The 19,464-nt window shown below is 38.4% G+C and overlaps 1 protein-coding gene across 1 annotated transcript; it reads right to left on the bottom strand.

Annotated features, from left to right (window-relative positions):
* Nucleotides 1-3,099: 3,099 nt before the first annotated feature.
* FXN (frataxin) lies at nt 3,100-19,082 on the bottom strand. The gene is made up of 5 exons (XM_075067497.1): nt 19,056-19,082; nt 16,957-17,054; nt 15,629-15,749; nt 11,703-11,800; nt 3,100-4,748 (listed from the first exon to the last, which is right to left on the bottom strand). Exons 1-5 carry the CDS (start codon nt 19,080-19,082, stop codon nt 4,595-4,597), a joined length of 498 nt encoding a protein of 165 aa, XP_074923598.1. The 3' UTR covers nt 3,100-4,594.
* Between the last annotated feature and the right edge of the window lie 382 nt (nt 19,083-19,464).

Genomic DNA, 19,464 nt, shown 5'->3' with positions numbered 1-19,464 from the left:
AATAAACATCACCATTTGTTGGCTAGTTTGCTTCACCGTTCCCATCTAAGCAAACTTCTCCCAAATCAAAGAGTTTAATCCCCACTAACAGTTTTATAAGAATGTATTGTAGCCGTTGGACTTTACCCTGTACAGGGCTTAATGAACACTTCTAATAATTTGCAGTGCAGTTGCCAAAAGTTAGAAATTCTCAGAATTCCCAAGAGCATGGGTTCACAGAACTGCTTTTTGATTAAATGTGGTGTAATATGCCATGCAGTGAACAGAAAGAATAAGAAACAGTGTTTTAATGAAACCACTTGACTTGGAAACTAAGCACAGCAGACAGAAGGATCCTGCTTCTATTAAGACAACATATCACTGCATTAAAAAATCTGTAAAGGTCTTGCTTCTAAGTATAGTCAATCATTAACCCAAATTTAAGTGACATTAATGGACTAACATCCCCCCTCCAAACAAACAAGAATTAATATAGGTATGGACACTCAGGCTTCAACGCTCTGAGATCGATCCATTAGTGATCCATTTACTGGGTCTAGTGAAGACCTGCCAAATTGACAGCAGATCGCTCTCCAGTCGACCCTTGTACTCTACCCCCAACAAGAGTAAGATAAGTTAACTGGAGAGTTTCTCCTGTCAGCTCCCAGTGGTGTAGACCCTGCAGTAACTCGACCCAAGGTATGTCAATTCCAGCTATGTTGTTCATGTAGCTGGAGTTGAGTAGTGTAGGTTGACTTACCGCAGTAGTGTAGACATAGCCTCTGGGTTAATTAACTCATTGTTTTCCTTCAGGTACTTTAGGGCTCTAAGATGAGGTTGGATAACCGACTGCAATGCTCAGGCAAAAAGGGACCAAATAGGTAGAGTGGAGTCTCTGACTGTCCTTGCTTTCCTGAGTTTGTCCAACCCTTCGCATTACTTGCTTCACATGGTTTTTGGTATCTGATTCTTTTATCCTTAATAAAAGTTAACTCCATATATAATTTTCTATCTGCAAAGTGGGGACAATATTTCTCTCTCATAGGAATGTCATTAGGATTAGTTAATGGTTTTTAAGTGCTTTGAAGATGAAGAATGCTACAAAGTGTTTTATATAGAATAAGACAAACGGAACAGAAAATGTTAATTGGTAATGGGAGCAGAGTCAAGATCAGTGAACTAACATCTACAAAATCATTAACTGTAGCATTTTGATTTCTTAGTGTTACACAATTACCCAAACACAAACTGATAAAATAATTCAGCAACTTCGAGAGGTTAGCTATCTTGCTGAGGAGTGGTTTTAAACATTTTCTTTCTCTAGATATTATGCCTATCAATCTTCCAGACAAAGCCCTGGAAAGGAATGCAAACAACTTCTTTATTTTTTGTGCCTAGCTCGATGTATATTATTTTTCTGTCATCTCTGGTATCTGCTATCTTCTGTAGGGGATGGGGACCCTTCCAATTTCTCCTCGTGAGTCCTTTATCTTGTAACTGCCAGTAATTCAACATTATGTAACATACGCATAGTCTGGGACATGACAACATAGATATGAACAATTTTTCCTTGTTTTACTAGTTTAAAAAAAATCTCAATAGCAATGTGCAAATCATTTCTATTCTTTATGGACCATCCACATGATAGATCACAACAGCTCCATTTGTGCGCAGCAAATTTAAAACTTCTTGTCCTCACTTGCAAAGCTCATATCATGCAACTCGCACCTATGTCACCAACCTGTTCTTTCATGTCCCCTTTTGCCTTGCCCACCTCCAACTGCCTTTGACTTCTTTTTCGCACAGCCTTCTCTGTTCTTCCTATGCTGACCCTTATACTTTGAACAGCCTTCCAAAAATTGTTTTGTTAAACATCTACATCATTCCCATGAACTCACTTCTGCAACATCCTACAAACTTGAGTGGTTTATGCTCAAACACTCAAAACTGAGCCATTAACTCAAACACATGCCTAACTAACAATCCAGTTTACTCTCTCTACCCCATTTCATTACTCTTCCTGCCCTATTTCTGCTTATAAGAGTGAAACCAAATTTTTCAGCTGAAATTTTTGTTAAAAACATATTCAGGTTGACCAAGACAATTTGTGAATTCATGTCAAATGTGCTGTATAGTTTTGGAAAAAAACAAACACAAACACACAGGAAAAAAATTCTGAAGTAAAGGTGTTTAATTTCACCACTTTCTGAATGAAAACAACTTTTCATTTTGATTTTTACTCCAATATTTTTTAAAAGGTTAAAAAAACCCTTTGAAACTAGATGTTTTGTTCAACCAAAAAAACCCAAACGCCTCCATAAGCCTCTCTCCCAACTTTTTTGTTTAACCAAAACCTTGAAATTTTTCTTGTGGGTCAACCCAAACTGGTCTTTATAATTTTTTTGGTTCAGCCAGAAAATGAAAAAAATCAGTTATTCACACAGCTTTACTGTGTATATCCTCACTTTTCAGTCTTATCCATTATTTAGACTATAAACCCATCCGGGGTGGGATTTTTCATTCTGTGAAACTAGTGGACCTAAAGAAATGAACTAATAAATTGGGGCTTTTCTTAACCTTCTATTTTCAGCCTTTTTGAATTCAGAACATTTGTCTGAGAGCATGATGCCACAACTGAAGCAAAGTGAGCAAGAGACAAGAGGAGCTTTAGCACCTATCCTCATGGTAATGGTACCCATCAACTATGTAAACACATTGTGGCCTTGGTGCAGAGGGACAGATCAGAAGGTGCAGCAATCTTCTACTTCTTGTCCAGTCTTTCCCAATTATTAGTTGGGCCTGGGAAGTGGCCATTAGTGGAGCCAGCTCTCAGATTAGCACTTGCACAGTTGGTCATACTAACATCCATTAGTAAGATTTTCTACAACTGTAGTCCCATCCCCTGTCCCTCCCCCTAGTCCATTTTAACTGTTCTAGTTTTATATCTGCTCTGGATAGTGGTGTGTTTTGGTCTCACCAACTCATACTGGTAGCCCTCACTGTATTTCCTTGATTTCAGAAGTAATTTATCAGAGCAAGTTTCAGGTGACTGACTCCCTTTTTCCTTTGGCTGAAACATACACATACATAGCACAGAATCTAATCCAGAACTGGCTCCAATGAGATGTTATTTCATATTTTAATTAATAGTGGCCAAGAGTTGGTATCAAAAATTCAATTTTAATCCTAAATAATAGACAATACCACCTAAGAATACTGTATATTTATTAGATATATTTCAATAACACATCATAATCGGTAACATATTAACCAACCAGGCAGCCATGTCATTCTAAACACAAGGAAGTTGTCTGGAGAACTCAGAACCCAAGAAAACGTTGCATTTCAAAATCAGTACCAGGCCTTTTTTAATGTAATGCTAAAAGCTTACATAAATGTGGCTCAGTCTTTCAAACCTGACAGCAAATTTGGGCTCCCTTTTTATATACAATTTTTTAAAAGAAATAATGGTAATGTTACAGTAAGGCAAATTTTATAGCAGCACACATTTGCATGTCACTTATTAAATTATTATTTTTTTTTTTTACAAGTTATTTGGTGTAATACGTAGAGTGAATCACCTATTTTTGTCCTCATTTCTTTTTATTTCTCAGCTAGTCAGAAGACTCCAGCTTCTCAGTCCTAAGAATGTAGCAACAACACAACAAGGTTTGCATCAGTGTGAGCCTTGCATTGTCACTTTGCCTTTGGCCTTGTGCCTCACTTCAACTACATGAGAAGTGCAGCATGAGCTATGCCAATGCAAAAATTGGCATGGCGTATTGCTGTTGGAACAGAACATCCTCACTTTGCTTAATAATAATAATAATATTAAAGAGTTATATATTTATGCAACGTATGCTTACTCTATGAAGACACTCATAGGAAAAGGAAATAGAGAAAAGGTTATAAATCCCTTTCTCTACAACTGTGAATGTATCGTTAGACATTTAAACTAAATCAAACACTTTTTTCAGCTCCATGTACCTATTAGACTCCTGCTGATAGCAGGGCTGGAAGCTTAGCTTAAAAGGATAAGTCTGAAGGGGCAAAGGCAGAAATGTGGATTTCAGATTACATCCTGTGATATTTTAAGAAGAAAATTCCTATTACACCTGTTATAGAAAAATTTCTTCCCTTACCTCATTTTCTTTTAAACACAATAGGCTCTTACACAGAATATTACCTTACTCCCCCCAGTTCACCTAATTGATTTCAATGGAACCTGAGTAACAGTTCCACAATATGGCCTAAGGTATGTAACAGAGTTTTCTTTGGTCATGAGATCCCATCTGTGCACTACTGATGAATCACCAACCAACCAGTCAGAACATAGCTGAGGCAACCAGTGTCCAATACCATACTCTTAGCTATGAATTTTGGAGGCAGTGACACAAAGAAATCCATATAACAAACACAAATCCACACACTAACACAGAAACCTAAAGATGCAGAGCTAAGAAAAATATATTAGGTTCACATTATTGTTACACAACATAGTGAAGTTGAATCAAAAAATGAAGACAAAAGTAGAACAAGGTGTTAACCTTAGGAACTATACATCAAAGAAGGGCAACAGGACAATGTCTTTTGATTTCTTTGAGGTAGACAATGATCAAGTATCACCTTTTCCAGAGTATACTAAGGGAGATAAGTCTATTTTAGTTTTCAATGCCGCTGAGAGTTCCGCTGCTAGTAGTTCGTGAAGGGATACTCCATCATGAGAATACAACCAGTTTCTTCCAGTCCAGTCGTAACGTTTGGGCCCACTAGAAAACAGAACACGTATACTGTGTGAGCATAGGTCAAACATTTCTGAAATTTCAGCCATCTTCAAGCACACACCGGGAGGATGTGAATTACTAAGTTAAAGAAAGCAGCCAGAAGTAAAACAATATTTAGCAAGAAAGAGGTGTGTGGCTTATGGTCTCAGCATGGACTAGAAGCCAATCATCACCAAATTCTAATTCCAGCTCTAACACTGGTTCCAACACGTGGCCTTGAGGAAATCATTAAGGCCTAAATCCAGGGAAGCACTTAAGCATGCGTGTAAATTAAAACATGCGAGTAGTCCTATGGACTTCAATGGGAGTACTTTTGCTCATACACTTCACTGGATCAAGACCATTAAGGTCCTTCTCTCCTTCACTTGTTTTACCTTCTCCACAATCTGTAACAGTGGTAATAATACCTAACTGCTAAGAGTGTTATAAGAGTTGTTTGTAAAGTGCTGTATTAATATAAAATATTAATTCTAACACAATAATATAATGTGCAAATGTCCAAAATGCTTCACTGCACAAAACAAAGACTATTTTCTCTCTCAAGTTAAACACAATAGGATTAAATTACTAAATAAAAAATAATCTGCCATGTGGGAGATCTGTATCTGAGAGCAATGTGGAGCTCCTGATGCTTTACTCCCACAACAAACACAGTAAGGGGAGAGTAAGGAGACCTGGATGCTATCTTCCAGACTCAGCCACCAATCTTAGGCAGGCTCATCCGCCTTTGCCTCAGTTATGCACCTGGAAAATGGGAAGAATGATTGCAAGGATCTTTAATAAGTATTTATTATTAATGAAGGCAGTTTTGACTTGTCCACACAGAAATCTATGTCTGCCATGGAGGGCATTTGGTGAAGTAGTAAGAAGGGAAGGATACAAAAGAATAAAAATGTCTACAGAGAATGAAATACAAGGAAATCTTGAAACCTCTTATCTCTGAAATCATATTTTAGGTCAAATTGCCTTGGGATTAGAGGTGATTCCAGGACAAACTCTCCTAGAAGACAGGCTGTCTTGTACACACATGCCAGGCTGCAGTGTCTAAAAACTAACAAAAAAAATCTGACACCTCAATATTTAAATTTTTCACAGTATCACAATGAATAACCTTCAGGGCATGAACTAAAAATATTAAGAAGACACCAAGTCAAGTCAAAATGACTGGGATCTTATAGGGACATCTCTTCTGCTGCATGTGAGCTGATGGCTGTTTTGAATCAGGATTACGTGCTCCAATTATTTTATTATGTGTTTCTCACTGGTGTGGCCTTTGCAAAAACATGTAACTTTTTACTGTTACACTGTGACGTGCAATTCTGAAAGTGGAGATAGCCTATAAAAAGTTAGAATGGGATATGGTTTAGGGCAACTGGACTAAAACAGAATATTTTGATGAATGATGTTAATGGTTTTTAAATGTTACCTAGTAAATATTAAATCATTGTGCTATTATTTAACAAATATAAAATAATAAACCTATAGTGCTTTACACCTTCAAAATGCTGTACATTTACTACCTTTTAATTATAAGGATCTTTTGAATTCTAACAAAATGCTAAGTGTTTATACAGTAAGTGTATTTCTCACACAAGAATATGAATACATTTTATAAAGCAGTAAAAGATCACAACCACCAAAATAATTAGGCCTTGGTTGTTAAAGACATTTTGCAATGTTTAAAAGCTTTAATTAATGGAGCTGCACTAAAGAGACACTTTGTGCAGGTGGCACACCTTCTTTTGAATGTGCCAATTGTATATTGCCAAATATATGCAGGCTTAGTTCACCTGCATGTGTGTAACAAAGTACAACACCCTGGAGCTAGAGAAATTCAATAGTAGTTTCCTTTTCTTGCTTCTTAATCTCTCTCTCTCTCGTTGCCAAAGTGGTCATTTAACACTCAACAATTTTACATTTATTGGTAGCAAACACCACAATATTCAAAACTGTTTATCATTAGCAGCATTGCTTGCTTCTCCCACTTCTGTGTCACATCCAGGACACAGATGTTATGAGCGTTAGTTATAGTATATGCAGTACATGTTTGCATATAAAAGTTACAAGATCTCTTAGCAGGAGTTGGAAAACTAAGTAAACATGTACTGTTTTCTTGCAGGAAATACACAAATGTTCACCATACACAGATGAACATAAAGCCAAACCTTTACAAGGAAAAGAGATTTCTTAGACAAACAAACGTGAAAAATTCTCTCAGGGTCAGGAGCTTTTAGCAGAGGCTATTTTTATCTATTTATTTTGTGGGGTGTTCCTTTTTTCATCCCTTGAACATACTGAAGATGAAAACTACTACTTATATTTTCCACAAATCTGTTATTCAGGAACATGTACTACTTCATTCAGCTAGCATTGGCTCATAGAAGTTAAATAAATCCAACTACAATATAAACTCTCTGACTTCTTAATCTCCAGATACGGATATAATAGAACCTGAATTTGTGTTTTATGCTTGAGGTTAAAAAAAAACTTTATGCTTAACTTGGATTCTGAGGCACTGTCTGCAAGTGTCTAGATATAAATAAAAAATTGTTTGATTCTTGCCTATTGCTTCACCAAGATAAAACCCTTTGAAATGCAGTATATTGTTTATTTAAACAAACAAGATTCTAGGAGGAGAGAGGGGTTAACAATAGGCTACCATGGCTTACCCAATATAATGTACACCATTGGTCTTCCAGGGGGTACATCAACTCATCTAGATATTTGCCTAATTTTATAATAGGCTACATAAAAAGAACTAGCGAAGTCAGTAGAAACTAAAGTTTCATACAGACAATTACTTGTTTATACTGCTCTATATACTATATACTGAAATGTAAGTATAATATTTATGTTGCAATTGATGTATTTTATAATGTATGTGGGAAAAAATAAGAAAGTAAGCAATTTTTCAACAATAATGTGTGGTGACACCTTTGTATTTTTATGTCTGATTTTGTAAGCAAGTAGTTTTTACGTGAGGTGAACCGTGGGGGGTATGCAAGGCAAATCAAACTCCCCAAAGGGGTACAGTAAGGCTGGAAAGGTTGGGAGTCACTGCTGTACACTGAAAACAGTTACAACAGGTTGGAAGGCAAATCATTAATGAGTATTTTAATTACTTAGGTGGACTATTTAAAATAAGATGATTCTCTAAAAATTTCACTTTCAAAAATGTTAATCTTATTGCACAATAGCTTGATCCATTCCTGATTTTATAGTGAGTATGTTCTATTTGAATGAGTTCTAAGAAATCTACCTGCATATGTATAGTGAATCTTTATGCTCTGTCTTTCCTTTTTAGCTAAATCATTCATCAACAATGCCAGAGAGATGAAAGACTCCCTCAGTCTGCTGCTGGGAGACTGGCAGATTTCACTGCAAACTTTTGGTGAGGCTACTCGTGGTATTCTTTCAACACATTCTGTATATCTCATTCCCAGTCAGAACCAACTGCAAAACCTGGAATGGATCAAACTGCTGTAGAAGACAAGGGAGAGGACACAGCAATCAAGAGCTCCACATTAAGAACTGCCCAAGATCAATAAAAACATCTCTCGGTTAAACTGTAGAAAACATGCACATGAACAAAACAAGAAACTCGAACACAGGCTTACAGGGTCAATCCATAGATTCATAGACTCTAGGACTGGAAGGGATCTCAAGAGGTCATCGAGTCCAGTCCCCTGCCCTCAGGCCAGGGACCAAATACTGTCTAGACATCCGCTGATAGACATTATTTCTATTTCTACTTTAAATATCCAGCGATGAGATTCCACAACCTCCTAGGCAATTTATTCCCATGTAAGTTTAACTACCCTGACAGTTAGGAAACTTTATCCTAATGTCCAACCTAAATCTCCCTTGCTGCAGTTTAAGCCCATTGCTTCTTGTTCTATACATTAGAGGCTAAGGTGAACAAGTTTTCTCCGTCCTCCGCGGGGCCGTGACGACACCCCGTTTTAGATACCTGAAAACTGCTATGCATGTCCCCTCTCAGTTCTCTCTTTTCCAAACTAAAATAAACCCAGTTTCTTTCAGAGCTTCCTTCGTAGGTCATGTTCTCAAACCTTTAATCATTCTTGTTGCTGCTTCTCTGGGACTCTCTCCAATTCTCTCACATCTTTCTTGAAATGCAGTGCCAGAACTGGACACAAGCTACTCAGTTGAGGCTAACCACGCAGAGTAGAGCGGAAGAATGACGTTCTCGTGTCTTGTTTTACACTCAACCTGTTAATGCATCCAGAATCACATTTGCTTTTTTGCAACAGGTATCACACTGTTTGACTCATATTTAGCTTGTGGTCACTATACCCCTTGTAGATCTCTTTCTGCCATACTCCTTCTAGACAGTCTCCTTCCACATTCTGTATAGTGCGTGAAATGAGATGTTCCTTCCTAAGTGGAGCACTTTGCATTTGTCTTTATTGAACTTCATCCCGTTTACTTCAGCCATTTCTCTCAATTGTCTATGCATTTTGAATTTTGACCCTTGTCGTCAAAGCAGTTTGCAATCCCTCCAGTTTTGGTATGCAATCCGCAAACTTAATAAGCGTACTTTCTATGCCAACATCTAAGTCATTGATGAAGACCATTGAACAGAGCGGGTCCAAAAAGGACCCTTGCGACCCCACTTGTTATACCTTTCCAGCAGGATTGGGACCCATTAATAAACTACTCTCTGATACGTTACCAGCCGAGTTATGCACCCAACCTTATAGTACCCCATCTAAATGTATTTGCCTAGTTATCGATAAGATATCATGCGAGACTGTATCTCAATTGCCTTACTAAAGTCTAGGTTATTACCAATTCACCGCTTCTCCCTTATCCACAAACTTCGTTATCTATATCAAGAAAGCGATCAGAATTGGTTCGACACTGATTGTTCTTTTACAAATCCATGCGTGGCTATTCCCTATCAATCCTAACCACCTTCAAGTGTTTGCAGATGATTCTCCTAAATTACTTGCTCCATTATCGACTTCCCTGGCACAGAAGTTAAACTACTTGGTCTTGTAGTTTTCCTGGGGTTGTTTTTTATTCCCTTTTTATAGATGGGGCACTGTTATTGTCCTTTTCCCAGTCTGCTGAATGTCTCCCATCTCCATGTGACTTTCCAAAGATAATAGCTAGAGGCTCACGATAATCCTCTTCTATGACTCTTGGAGTATCTAGGATGCATTTCTTCAGGCCCTGGTGACTTGCCAGACATTAACTTTTCTAAGTCGATTTTTTTAACTTGCCCTTCCCTTTTTAATTTTATCTTCTAAACTACCCCTTCCCATAAGCATTCACTATGTTAGACATTCCTTCAGACTTTCAGTGAAGACCTGAAACAAAGTCATTGTGAAGATCTCTGACCGGCATTTCCAAGTTCCTTTACTGTTCTCCCTCCTCACTGAGCAGTGGGCTACCCTGTCCTTGGTCTCCTCTTGCTTCTAATGTATTGATAAAAAGTCTTCTTGTTTCCCTTTTATTCCAATTAGCATTTGAGCTCTATTTGTGCCTTTGCCTTTTCAAATCGTTAGTGCCCTGCATTCCTGTGTTGTTTGCCTATATTACATCCTTTTAATCTGACTAGTTTCCATTTTATGATGACTCCTTTTTATTTGTAGGTCATGCAAGATCTCGTGGTTAAAGCCAAGTGATCTTTTGCCACATTTTCTGTCTTTCCTACCCATCGGAAATAGCTTGCTTTTGGGCCCTGAATAGTGTCCCTTTGAAAACTTGCCAACTTCTCCTCAGTTGTTTTATCCCCTCAGTTTTGATTCCCATTGGGGGCCTTACCATCAGCTCTCTGAGTTACCCAAATCCGCCTTTCCTGAAAATCATGATCTCTATTTTGCTGTACTCCCTTCTGACCCTTCCTTAGAATTGTGAACTCTATGATCTTGCATGATCACTTTCACCCAAGCTTCCTTCTACTTTCAATTCTCAACGAGTTCCTCCGCTATTTTGTAAATCACGTCTAGAAAGCTTTCCCCCAGTAGCTTTTTCAACCTTCTGAAATAAAAAGTTGTCTGGCAATGCAGTCCAGGAACTTATTGATAGTCTGTGCCCTGCGGTTTTGTTTTCCCAACATTAATCTGATAGTTGAAGTCCCCCCATCGCCACCCAAATACTTGGCTTTGGATGATTTGTAGTTGTTTAAAAAAGCCTCATCCACCTCATTCCATCCTGGTTAGGTGCCTGTAGTTAGACTCCTAGCACGACATCACTTGTTTTCTACCCCTTATAATCCTAACCAGAGACTCTCAACACTTCCGTCTCCTATGTCCATCTTCAGCTCAGTCCAAAGCATGCACATTTTTATATATAAGCCCAACACCTCTCCCTTTTTCCCTGTCCATCCTTCACTAGCAAACGTAGTAACCTGTCCATGTCCCGGTCCACACCAACATTCCAATCATGTGTATTATCCCACCAAGTTTCAGTGGTGCCAACAATGTCATAGTTGTATTTATTTATTATCACTTGCAGTTCTTCCTGCTTATTACCCATACTTCTCGCATTTGTATATAGGCATCTAAGATACTGGTTAGACCACAAGAACAGTGTTAGACCATAACTCAATCTCATTTCTCTTCCAGACAGTTCTTTTGTCACAGCTGTTTAGTCTTCTATGAATAGGCTACAGTCGCTTTCCTAGTGCTTGTGAAAACTGGACATTTAAAAAAATGGAACACATTTCATTAGATTATATATTTTACTGCACTAGTTTGTGGGTCAGCCTGTCCATTTCTGTCGGTCACCACCTGAAGTATAAACAGCAACTAGTTGTTATACCTCTAGGGAAAATCTTATTGAGTGTATGTGTTGAGAAAATATATAAAATATATGATCAGGGCATTAAATAGTCCCAACGAGGCTAGCAGGCAGGCTTTTAATTCACCTCTGAATTTTCAGACATTTCCTAGCATGCAGATAATTACTTACCTAGTAGGAGAGGACAGCCAAATCTGCTTGTTCGGTGTCTGCCTGTTGATTACATAGGTTCCCATGTCTCCACCTAGTTTAACTGTTAAAACTCCATTCTAAAGCATAAAGGGGGGAGGAGGGGAGAGGGAGGAATATTGATGTACTGTTACTTAATAAGAATTATGATTTTTCTTCTATAATAAGGCACTGTAGATATGAAGATCAAAACAGCAAATTGTGAGATATCTGCGTAAGCATCATCAGTGGAAATTCAAATCCTCCACAATCTGCTATGCCATTCTGCCTCACTGATGACCAGTGGGACCACTGTTAGATATGAAAACTTGTCAGTCTCCACGGTGACATATATATCATTTGTGTCTGATCTAGACTCTAAGCTTTCTTGATCTGGACTTGTGTGTTGGTAATGCACCATCCACATTGTTAGGACTCAAATAAATAATACTCCTGTGAGCTTTGACCTCTCTTCTGAGACTGCCAGCATGTGCACTAATTAGTGCTCAATTGTGAAATGGGGATTCTGTCCACTAGAAACTGGATTGAGACCATCAATGAATTTCAGAGAACATTCAACAGCTAGCAGAAAGCAACTATTTTTGTTTACTAACAACCTAAAACTGATTAAAACAGATGGCCAGAGGCAAGAGGCTCCATGTCACATTACTGAATCTCCAAGCTATCCAGGTTTACTGTACTTTTCTGTAACTGTATATGGTCTCCAAATGAGTGGGACAAGTACATTCCCACATAACTTGTGATGAAGTGCCCAGATCCTGGATTATAACTCAGGAATGTTCCACTTCTAACTATCTGAGGTTTGTTTTGATTCACTTATGCCAATTATAGAACATTTTCCAAGGAACTGTTTCTTTCCTTTGTACTTCCTTCCTTCCATCTCTGAATTACAGATTTACATTGGCCTGACATTTTCAGAAGGTAATTCTGGAGGGCAACTATAACTCTTTTGGAGAGTCCTAACTTTAAGAGTATAAGACAGATATCACTTGGACTGAGTAAACCTGAGAGTGACCTCAATTACACTTAAAAAAAAATAGCAGTATTGTAGATTATGTACTGTGGGGCTACTTCAGATATTAGGATAGCTGCACATTTCTTTTTCCTGACAGCCTCCCCAAACGCACTGCAGCCCACACTGTCTCACAGCACCTTTTGTGATCCCACAATACCTTTTTCTTATCCAGAAGACAATTGCTAGATCTATTTTAATTTTCTGTAAGTAAAAATTTTTTGAAATTTCAACAGTATTTTACCCTGACCGAGTAGCTACTGAAAGTTCAACATCATTTCATAGCAAAAGCAGCACTTCCTCTGCAGCATCAGCCAACCCTTTTGATTACTGTAGTGACATCTCACTAGTGATGTGTTAAGCTAAAGCCCAGCCCTGCTACTGTCTGAGTTCAGTAAAGAAACAAAGGTTGTTTGATTATTCTATATGGTATAGGGGGAAAAGAAGTGCAAATGAATAAAACACACCTCTGATGGTGCTAATTAATACTGAGTCATTTGATTTCCCTGCCAGTTATTTTATTTCAACTAGATACTCCTTTAGCCTAATGTGTCATGAGGATTAAAACTAACCTCTTCCCAGTCTCATTGTGAGCTCACTCCTTACTATTTCCTGGTGTTCTAAGAACAGAATGAAATGAAACAGGTAAAACAAGACTACCTTGGAGAGCTCTGAATGCTACAAATTACAGTATTCCAATTAAATCATTTGCACAAATGTGTTAGTATATTCTATTAGGTAATGTTCAGAACTATAAACAAGTGTTCAGCATTAGCCCATAATGCATGCTGTATGTTAAAGTATACGAGTACCAAATAGGGTTCAACTGATCTAATAAGAACACTACAGCAACACTTACATTATTATGGGGCTTCTGTTTTTGGGGGGTTTGTTCATTTCATTTTTTCAGTTTTATTTTTTAGCATTTTTTAAATTTTATTGAGATGTCCAAAAATTGGCGACTTTGGAGGCTCTCTTTCTATATACTGTAAATTAATAACATATACAGTGACGTTAGTCATTACAGTAGTATATATGGTAATCAGTAATCTCTCTGTAATGGTCCCCAGTGCACTTTAATGTAGTACTATTGCAAACAGCACTATGATGTTATAATGCAGTAGGAAGCCTTCAGTGCGCACCAGCAGGGTCTACATGGACCAATTAATGCACAACACATTAGTGTGCCTTAGAAATCATACTCCTGCAGTCTGCATTACTGCTCCCTGGAGACAAGCTCTTAGATACAAGTAATCATTTCTGGTGTTTTTTCCAGTGTTTAATGGATAAACACTTTTTTTTTTTTTTTTTGGTATCGGGTGCTTAATAGGTTAAAAGCTAAAAATCAGAAGCCTTAATGATGTATCAGACATAACAGAGATGATCTTTGCTTTCACATTGTAAATTAAAGAACGACTATCTTCAAACCCTGATATTCACATATTCATTCTGTACTATTCATGAAACTTTGGAAAATACATTTTAAAACCTTTTTTAAAGGTTAATTTAATATAAAACACTTGAAAATTAATTTTTCTTTTTTGTGCACAGCTAGTATGAAACTACTGCATGCTGTTATGGACATTAATAATTTCTGCTAACAGGATTACTCTCCAGGGAGACTTTTTCCAGCATACCACATATTAACTGAATGGAGAAATTTAAAAGGTCGGATATTACAACTCTGCCAGGTCTTTTCCAAGTGTGCCACCCTGTGGCTTGTCATGTTACTAGTATTTTCATAATTTGAAGCCAGTCATAATGTACATATTAAAACTGATGTAAATAAAAATCCTCCAAACCTTTCAGTAAATACATGCCAAAAACACAACACTGAAAAGTTACTGGAGAGAAAGGCAATTCAAGTCAGAAAGCATATCAAAAATATTTACTCTAAAGAAAAAACACAAAACCAAACTTTTTGGTGTTGTTTTTTCTATTTAGTTTTCAAAATATTCTTTATATTAAATAGATATTGAAAGGTTAATAATCACAGCTTTTCAATACCTATTCAAAACACTAGGAGCTGAATAATACATTGCTATTATTTATTGGAAAAGTTACAGGTAAAATATTAATTGAATATTTGACCAGATCAATTACTTATCAGTTTTGCCAATGTAAAAAGAGGCTAAGGTGTTATCTTCCCATTGTGCATGTACTTCTGTGAGATAAAGAGTGAATGCAGTGCTCAGAAAAGCTGACATTTGGACAGATCTGAAGACTAAAGGCCTCTATACAGAGAACACAAGCTCCAGCTGCCCATTTATGTGCACCTAAATCCTGATCTGGTGGAGCCAATAGTTGGGAACCTCCACATGGGGATATAAACAGGAAGCAGCTATTATTTCAGTCCAAAGACCGTAATAGTATAGAAGCTATGTTGCAGCCAGTGGCCTGGGTTAGATTTTATTCTCCTCAAATCAAGCAGAGCACAACAGCATACAATTTGATTGATTCCATCAACTGTAAATAAACTGATAGGTATTTGAAAATAATTTTAGCTACCAGCTGTCACTTTCACCAAGATAATTCAAAAGTGACATGTATAACACCAGTATCAGAGACCAGTATAAAAGAGACCAGAAACCAATTTCCAGTCTCATGTAATAATGGTTTAACTCTCATAAAAAGAAATTCATCATTTAAATACTATTACAATTCTTTAAATCTTATTAGTGTATTATATATTTTTTCATCAAAAAAGCTGCCACTCCCTCAATGAATAAAATCAAATTTAAAAACTTGATTTTCAGATATATTTAACTTATTTATTCAGTGTGAACAGTTTCTGAAATCTTAAAACTTTTGCACTAAAGATTAGTTGAATGATGGTATTTCCCCCAAGGAAAAACCCTAGAATAACTACAGGAAGAACATAAACTGTAAAATATACCCCAAAGGAGACATCGTAATCTTCAGGTGTAAAAGGCTTGTCTGCTAGATCCTCAAAGAAGTCTGCTAATGAGTCCAGTGTTTCTTCAGCAAGTTTTTCATAAGTAGGCTCATCTAAAGAACTGTAGTGGCACGTAAACAAATCTGAGATTACTAGGAGAAAATACATATTACTTTAGCATGAAACTCTTTCCTACAACAAATACAAAACACAAACAGTATTATCTTGGGAACATGTTAACCATGAGATAATCACATGCGATCGGAGGAGGTGATTTCTCACAAATTGCCGTATGCCACAAACCACCTTATAAATTCAGGTAGAATTTTAAAACCTAAAATACAAGATAGCTAATTGGACTAAGTATGTTTCTTTCCCCAGTTACTTCCGTGCCCAGAACATTACTGAAGGTAGATCTCTAGATTTTAAAATACAACATTGTTGCAGAAGTACTCTGTATGTACATACAAGTACTGCTTAATCTTTAAGGTAAATCTAAATAATTTATGTTCATAAACATACAGCATGTTGTTTATAGACACATATTACACAGGAAATAGCAACTGTATGTATAAACAAAGTTGTAAAGATGTCAACATTTAGACACATCCTGTCTACATACAAAAGTGACTTCCTCTTGTGGAAGTCCCCATTCGTTCCAATAAAATAATAATTGTGCACTTCTACTGCAGTTTTCTTCCAAGAATCTCAAAGTTTGTTACAAATATTAGGTGAACCTCTCAACACCTCTATTTTACCAACAGAGAAATGGAGGCAGCTGCAGACCTGGATACCTGGGTCTCTTCACAGAAAAAAAGATTAATTTTGAATCCATCTCAGTGGTGCACTTTAACCTAGTTTGCGCATCTGGGTATTGTGTATGTATATTTATAACAATACACAATTCAGTGAAATGTTTTCAGTATCAAACAAACGTGGCAACACAAAATAACTAGTTACCATAAAATACTGCAAAGTTACTTAATACTTTGAATTTCTACAGCATCTTTAATTCAAGAGTGCCTCAGGCCACTTATCTGAGGTACAGTGGGGAATCATTTATTCTACCTTACAGATGGGAAAACTATGGCATGAGAGGTTAAGTGATTTCCCAAGTTCACACAGGAAATCTGTAGCAAACCTAGAAATAGAATTCAGAAATGATCATTCCAAATCCTTTCCTTACCCACAAGACTAGCCTCTTCCCTTAGCTCATATCAACAATCACACTATATTAATTTTCAGGGCTGCCTCACCTACAGATGGTTTCTCTGGAACCTGTAAGCACTGTCAGAATTCTCATATAAATAATTCAGAATAAAACTTACCTTTTGTCATTCAAAGTTCCTGCATTTCTTAAATTAATAAACTGAACACTTCTGTTTTTAACCTTTAGAACATGGTCTAATTGTTGCAGATGAGAATCCTAAAAATAAATTAAATTAAATGTTAACAAAAGTAATGGTACAAAATGTCAATTTTTGTCATATTTAAGAAACAGTATCCCAAAGCCACTTTTTTCCCCCTAGTTAAAGGTTCATTTGTTATCTTACAGGACCAACAAACAAGCAAAAACTATCATAGAAATTCCAGTCCATACATCTATTGGTATTCTTGAGGCAGAAATGCATGTTTAGGACACTCTTGCCTTTTACTATGATTTAGTAGGAAAAATGATGTTGTGTTTAAGGCACTAGACTAGAAAACAAGAGATCTGAGTTCTATTCCTTTGTTTGTCACAGACTTCCTAAACAACCTTAGACTAGTCACTTAGGCAAACACTTTCAAAAGTGTCCACTAATTTGGTGCGCCTGAGTTCATAAACCTGGAGTCAGATTACGGCCAGTGCTGAGTACCCACAACCCTAGTTGAAATCAATGAGAGCCATGGGTGTTCATCACTCTTGAAAATTAAGGGTATGGCTATACTTGCAGCTGTACATTGCTGGGAGTTACAGCTGTCTTCGTACAGCTGAGTAGGGAAAGCACTGCAGTGTGGCCACACTGACAGCTACCAGCACTGCAGTGTGGTCACATTTGCAGCACTGTTGGGAGTGGCTGAACAGGCATTCTGGGATACCTCCGAATACCTCTGGAGGCCAATTACAGCGCTTTTGGTGGCCACACTGGCGGAGCAGCGCTGCATCACCAGCGCTGCAATCGTTATGCCCCAGGCAAAGCAGGAGTACACCCAGCGCTGCAGCCAGGGAGATGCAGCGCTGTATGTGCCTTGCAAGTGTGGACGGTGAGCAAGTTGCAGCGCTGTAAACCCACCACCAGCACTGCAACTCTTCAGTGTAGCCAAGCCCTAAGTCCTAAATGTCTAAGGGCTTGGCTACACTGGCACTTTACAGCGCTGCAACTTTTGCGCTCAGGGGTGTGAAAAAACACACCCCTGAGCGCTGCGAGCGCGGCTCCCAGTGCTGCAAGCTACACCCGTAGAGGATGTGCAGCGCTGGGAGAGCTGTCTCCCAGCGCTGCTGCTCCGACCACACTCACACTTTGCAGCGCTGCCATGGCAGCGCTTTGAAATTTCAAGTGTAGCCATACCCTAAAGGTGAGTACCCTGAATTAACTGTCACTTTTGAAAATGCTGGTCTTAATCATGGTTTCCACACCTGTAAAATGGGGTATTGCAGGTATATATTAATAGTTTCTAAAGTACTCCGATACTACAATAGAAAGCCTATAAGCTATGTAAAAGAAAGCTAGAAACTCGCCTAAAGCGGCAGCACACTAACAGAAACATTCTAATTCTCCAAACTAATCTTCACAATTTCACATGTTGGGGATTACAGTCACCATGATGCTTGTCTTCAGACAAGCTGAGACCACCACCAAGTATGTTGAATACTGAGCATCCACTCCCTATTGTCTCTACAAAGATGGGCTTATCAGGCCTTGTCTAAACTGGGGAAAATTTTAGCAAAAAATTCAAACCAGTTAAAACCTTTTAGACCCACAGGACAGACAAGGTTCTAAGGGCTAGAATAGTTGTTAACTGGAGCTCTCTGAAAGCTGTTAATTAGTTTGAAAATTGGTTTAAATTGCTGAGGAAATGTCCTCCCTACAAAGTATTCAGTTTTGGAGGTGATGTCTGTGGACTTCACTCTGCTAGAAAATGGCCTGAACACTAAATTCATCTCACACAGAACACTGTAATTACTGTAGTTTTCGGAGTGTCACTGAAGGAGTAATTTGTGTACTGAGGACTGCTGGGTGCGGTTGATCATTTTTTGTCTCAGACCAACACGAGGACATAACAACACTGGAATGTATTTCATAAAGCTCCTCAACTATAGCAGATCATAGAATAAGACAGAGTTTAAAAGCCTCCCTCCCACGATGCAATGGACGGGGGGGAAGGGGCTCAGCAGCATTTCAACCGCCTACTAACACTTTTTTCTGCTGTGTCTGCATGCTGTTACCTCCGACCCTGACTCCCGATCACTCATGCAGCAGGCAGACAGCCAGTTTCAAGACAATAACAAAGCATTTAAGGCCGCATAGTCTGACACTCCCCACCTCTCAACAGTCCCCTATGCAGCGCTTTGTATTCACGGGGGCTAGGAGCGCTCCAGCTCCGTCCTGCATCGCTGCATGATCGCAACCCTGCTGGGAGGAGGGGGAAGGGGTCTTGGGCGTCTCGGGCTCGGCGACAATGGGAACGAGCGGATTTGAAACCGCTCATGGAGACTCGCCCGGCAAATCCTTCAGCGATGCCAGGGGGAGAAGCGGCTCCCTGCCCCCCAACCCGCACGCCAGGGCCGGGCACGGCACTGCTCCGCATGCCCCAGGCGCGTCACGCGGGCGCCGCGCGGCTCGCTACTCACGGGC

The sequence above is a fragment of the Chelonoidis abingdonii genome, chromosome 6, assembly GCF_003597395.2.
Source record: "Chelonoidis abingdonii isolate Lonesome George chromosome 6, CheloAbing_2.0, whole genome shotgun sequence".
NCBI lineage: Eukaryota > Metazoa > Chordata > Testudines > Testudinidae > Chelonoidis > Chelonoidis abingdonii.
Note: the sequence above shows the minus strand (reverse complement) of the source record. Positions and strands in the feature narration are given on the sequence as shown.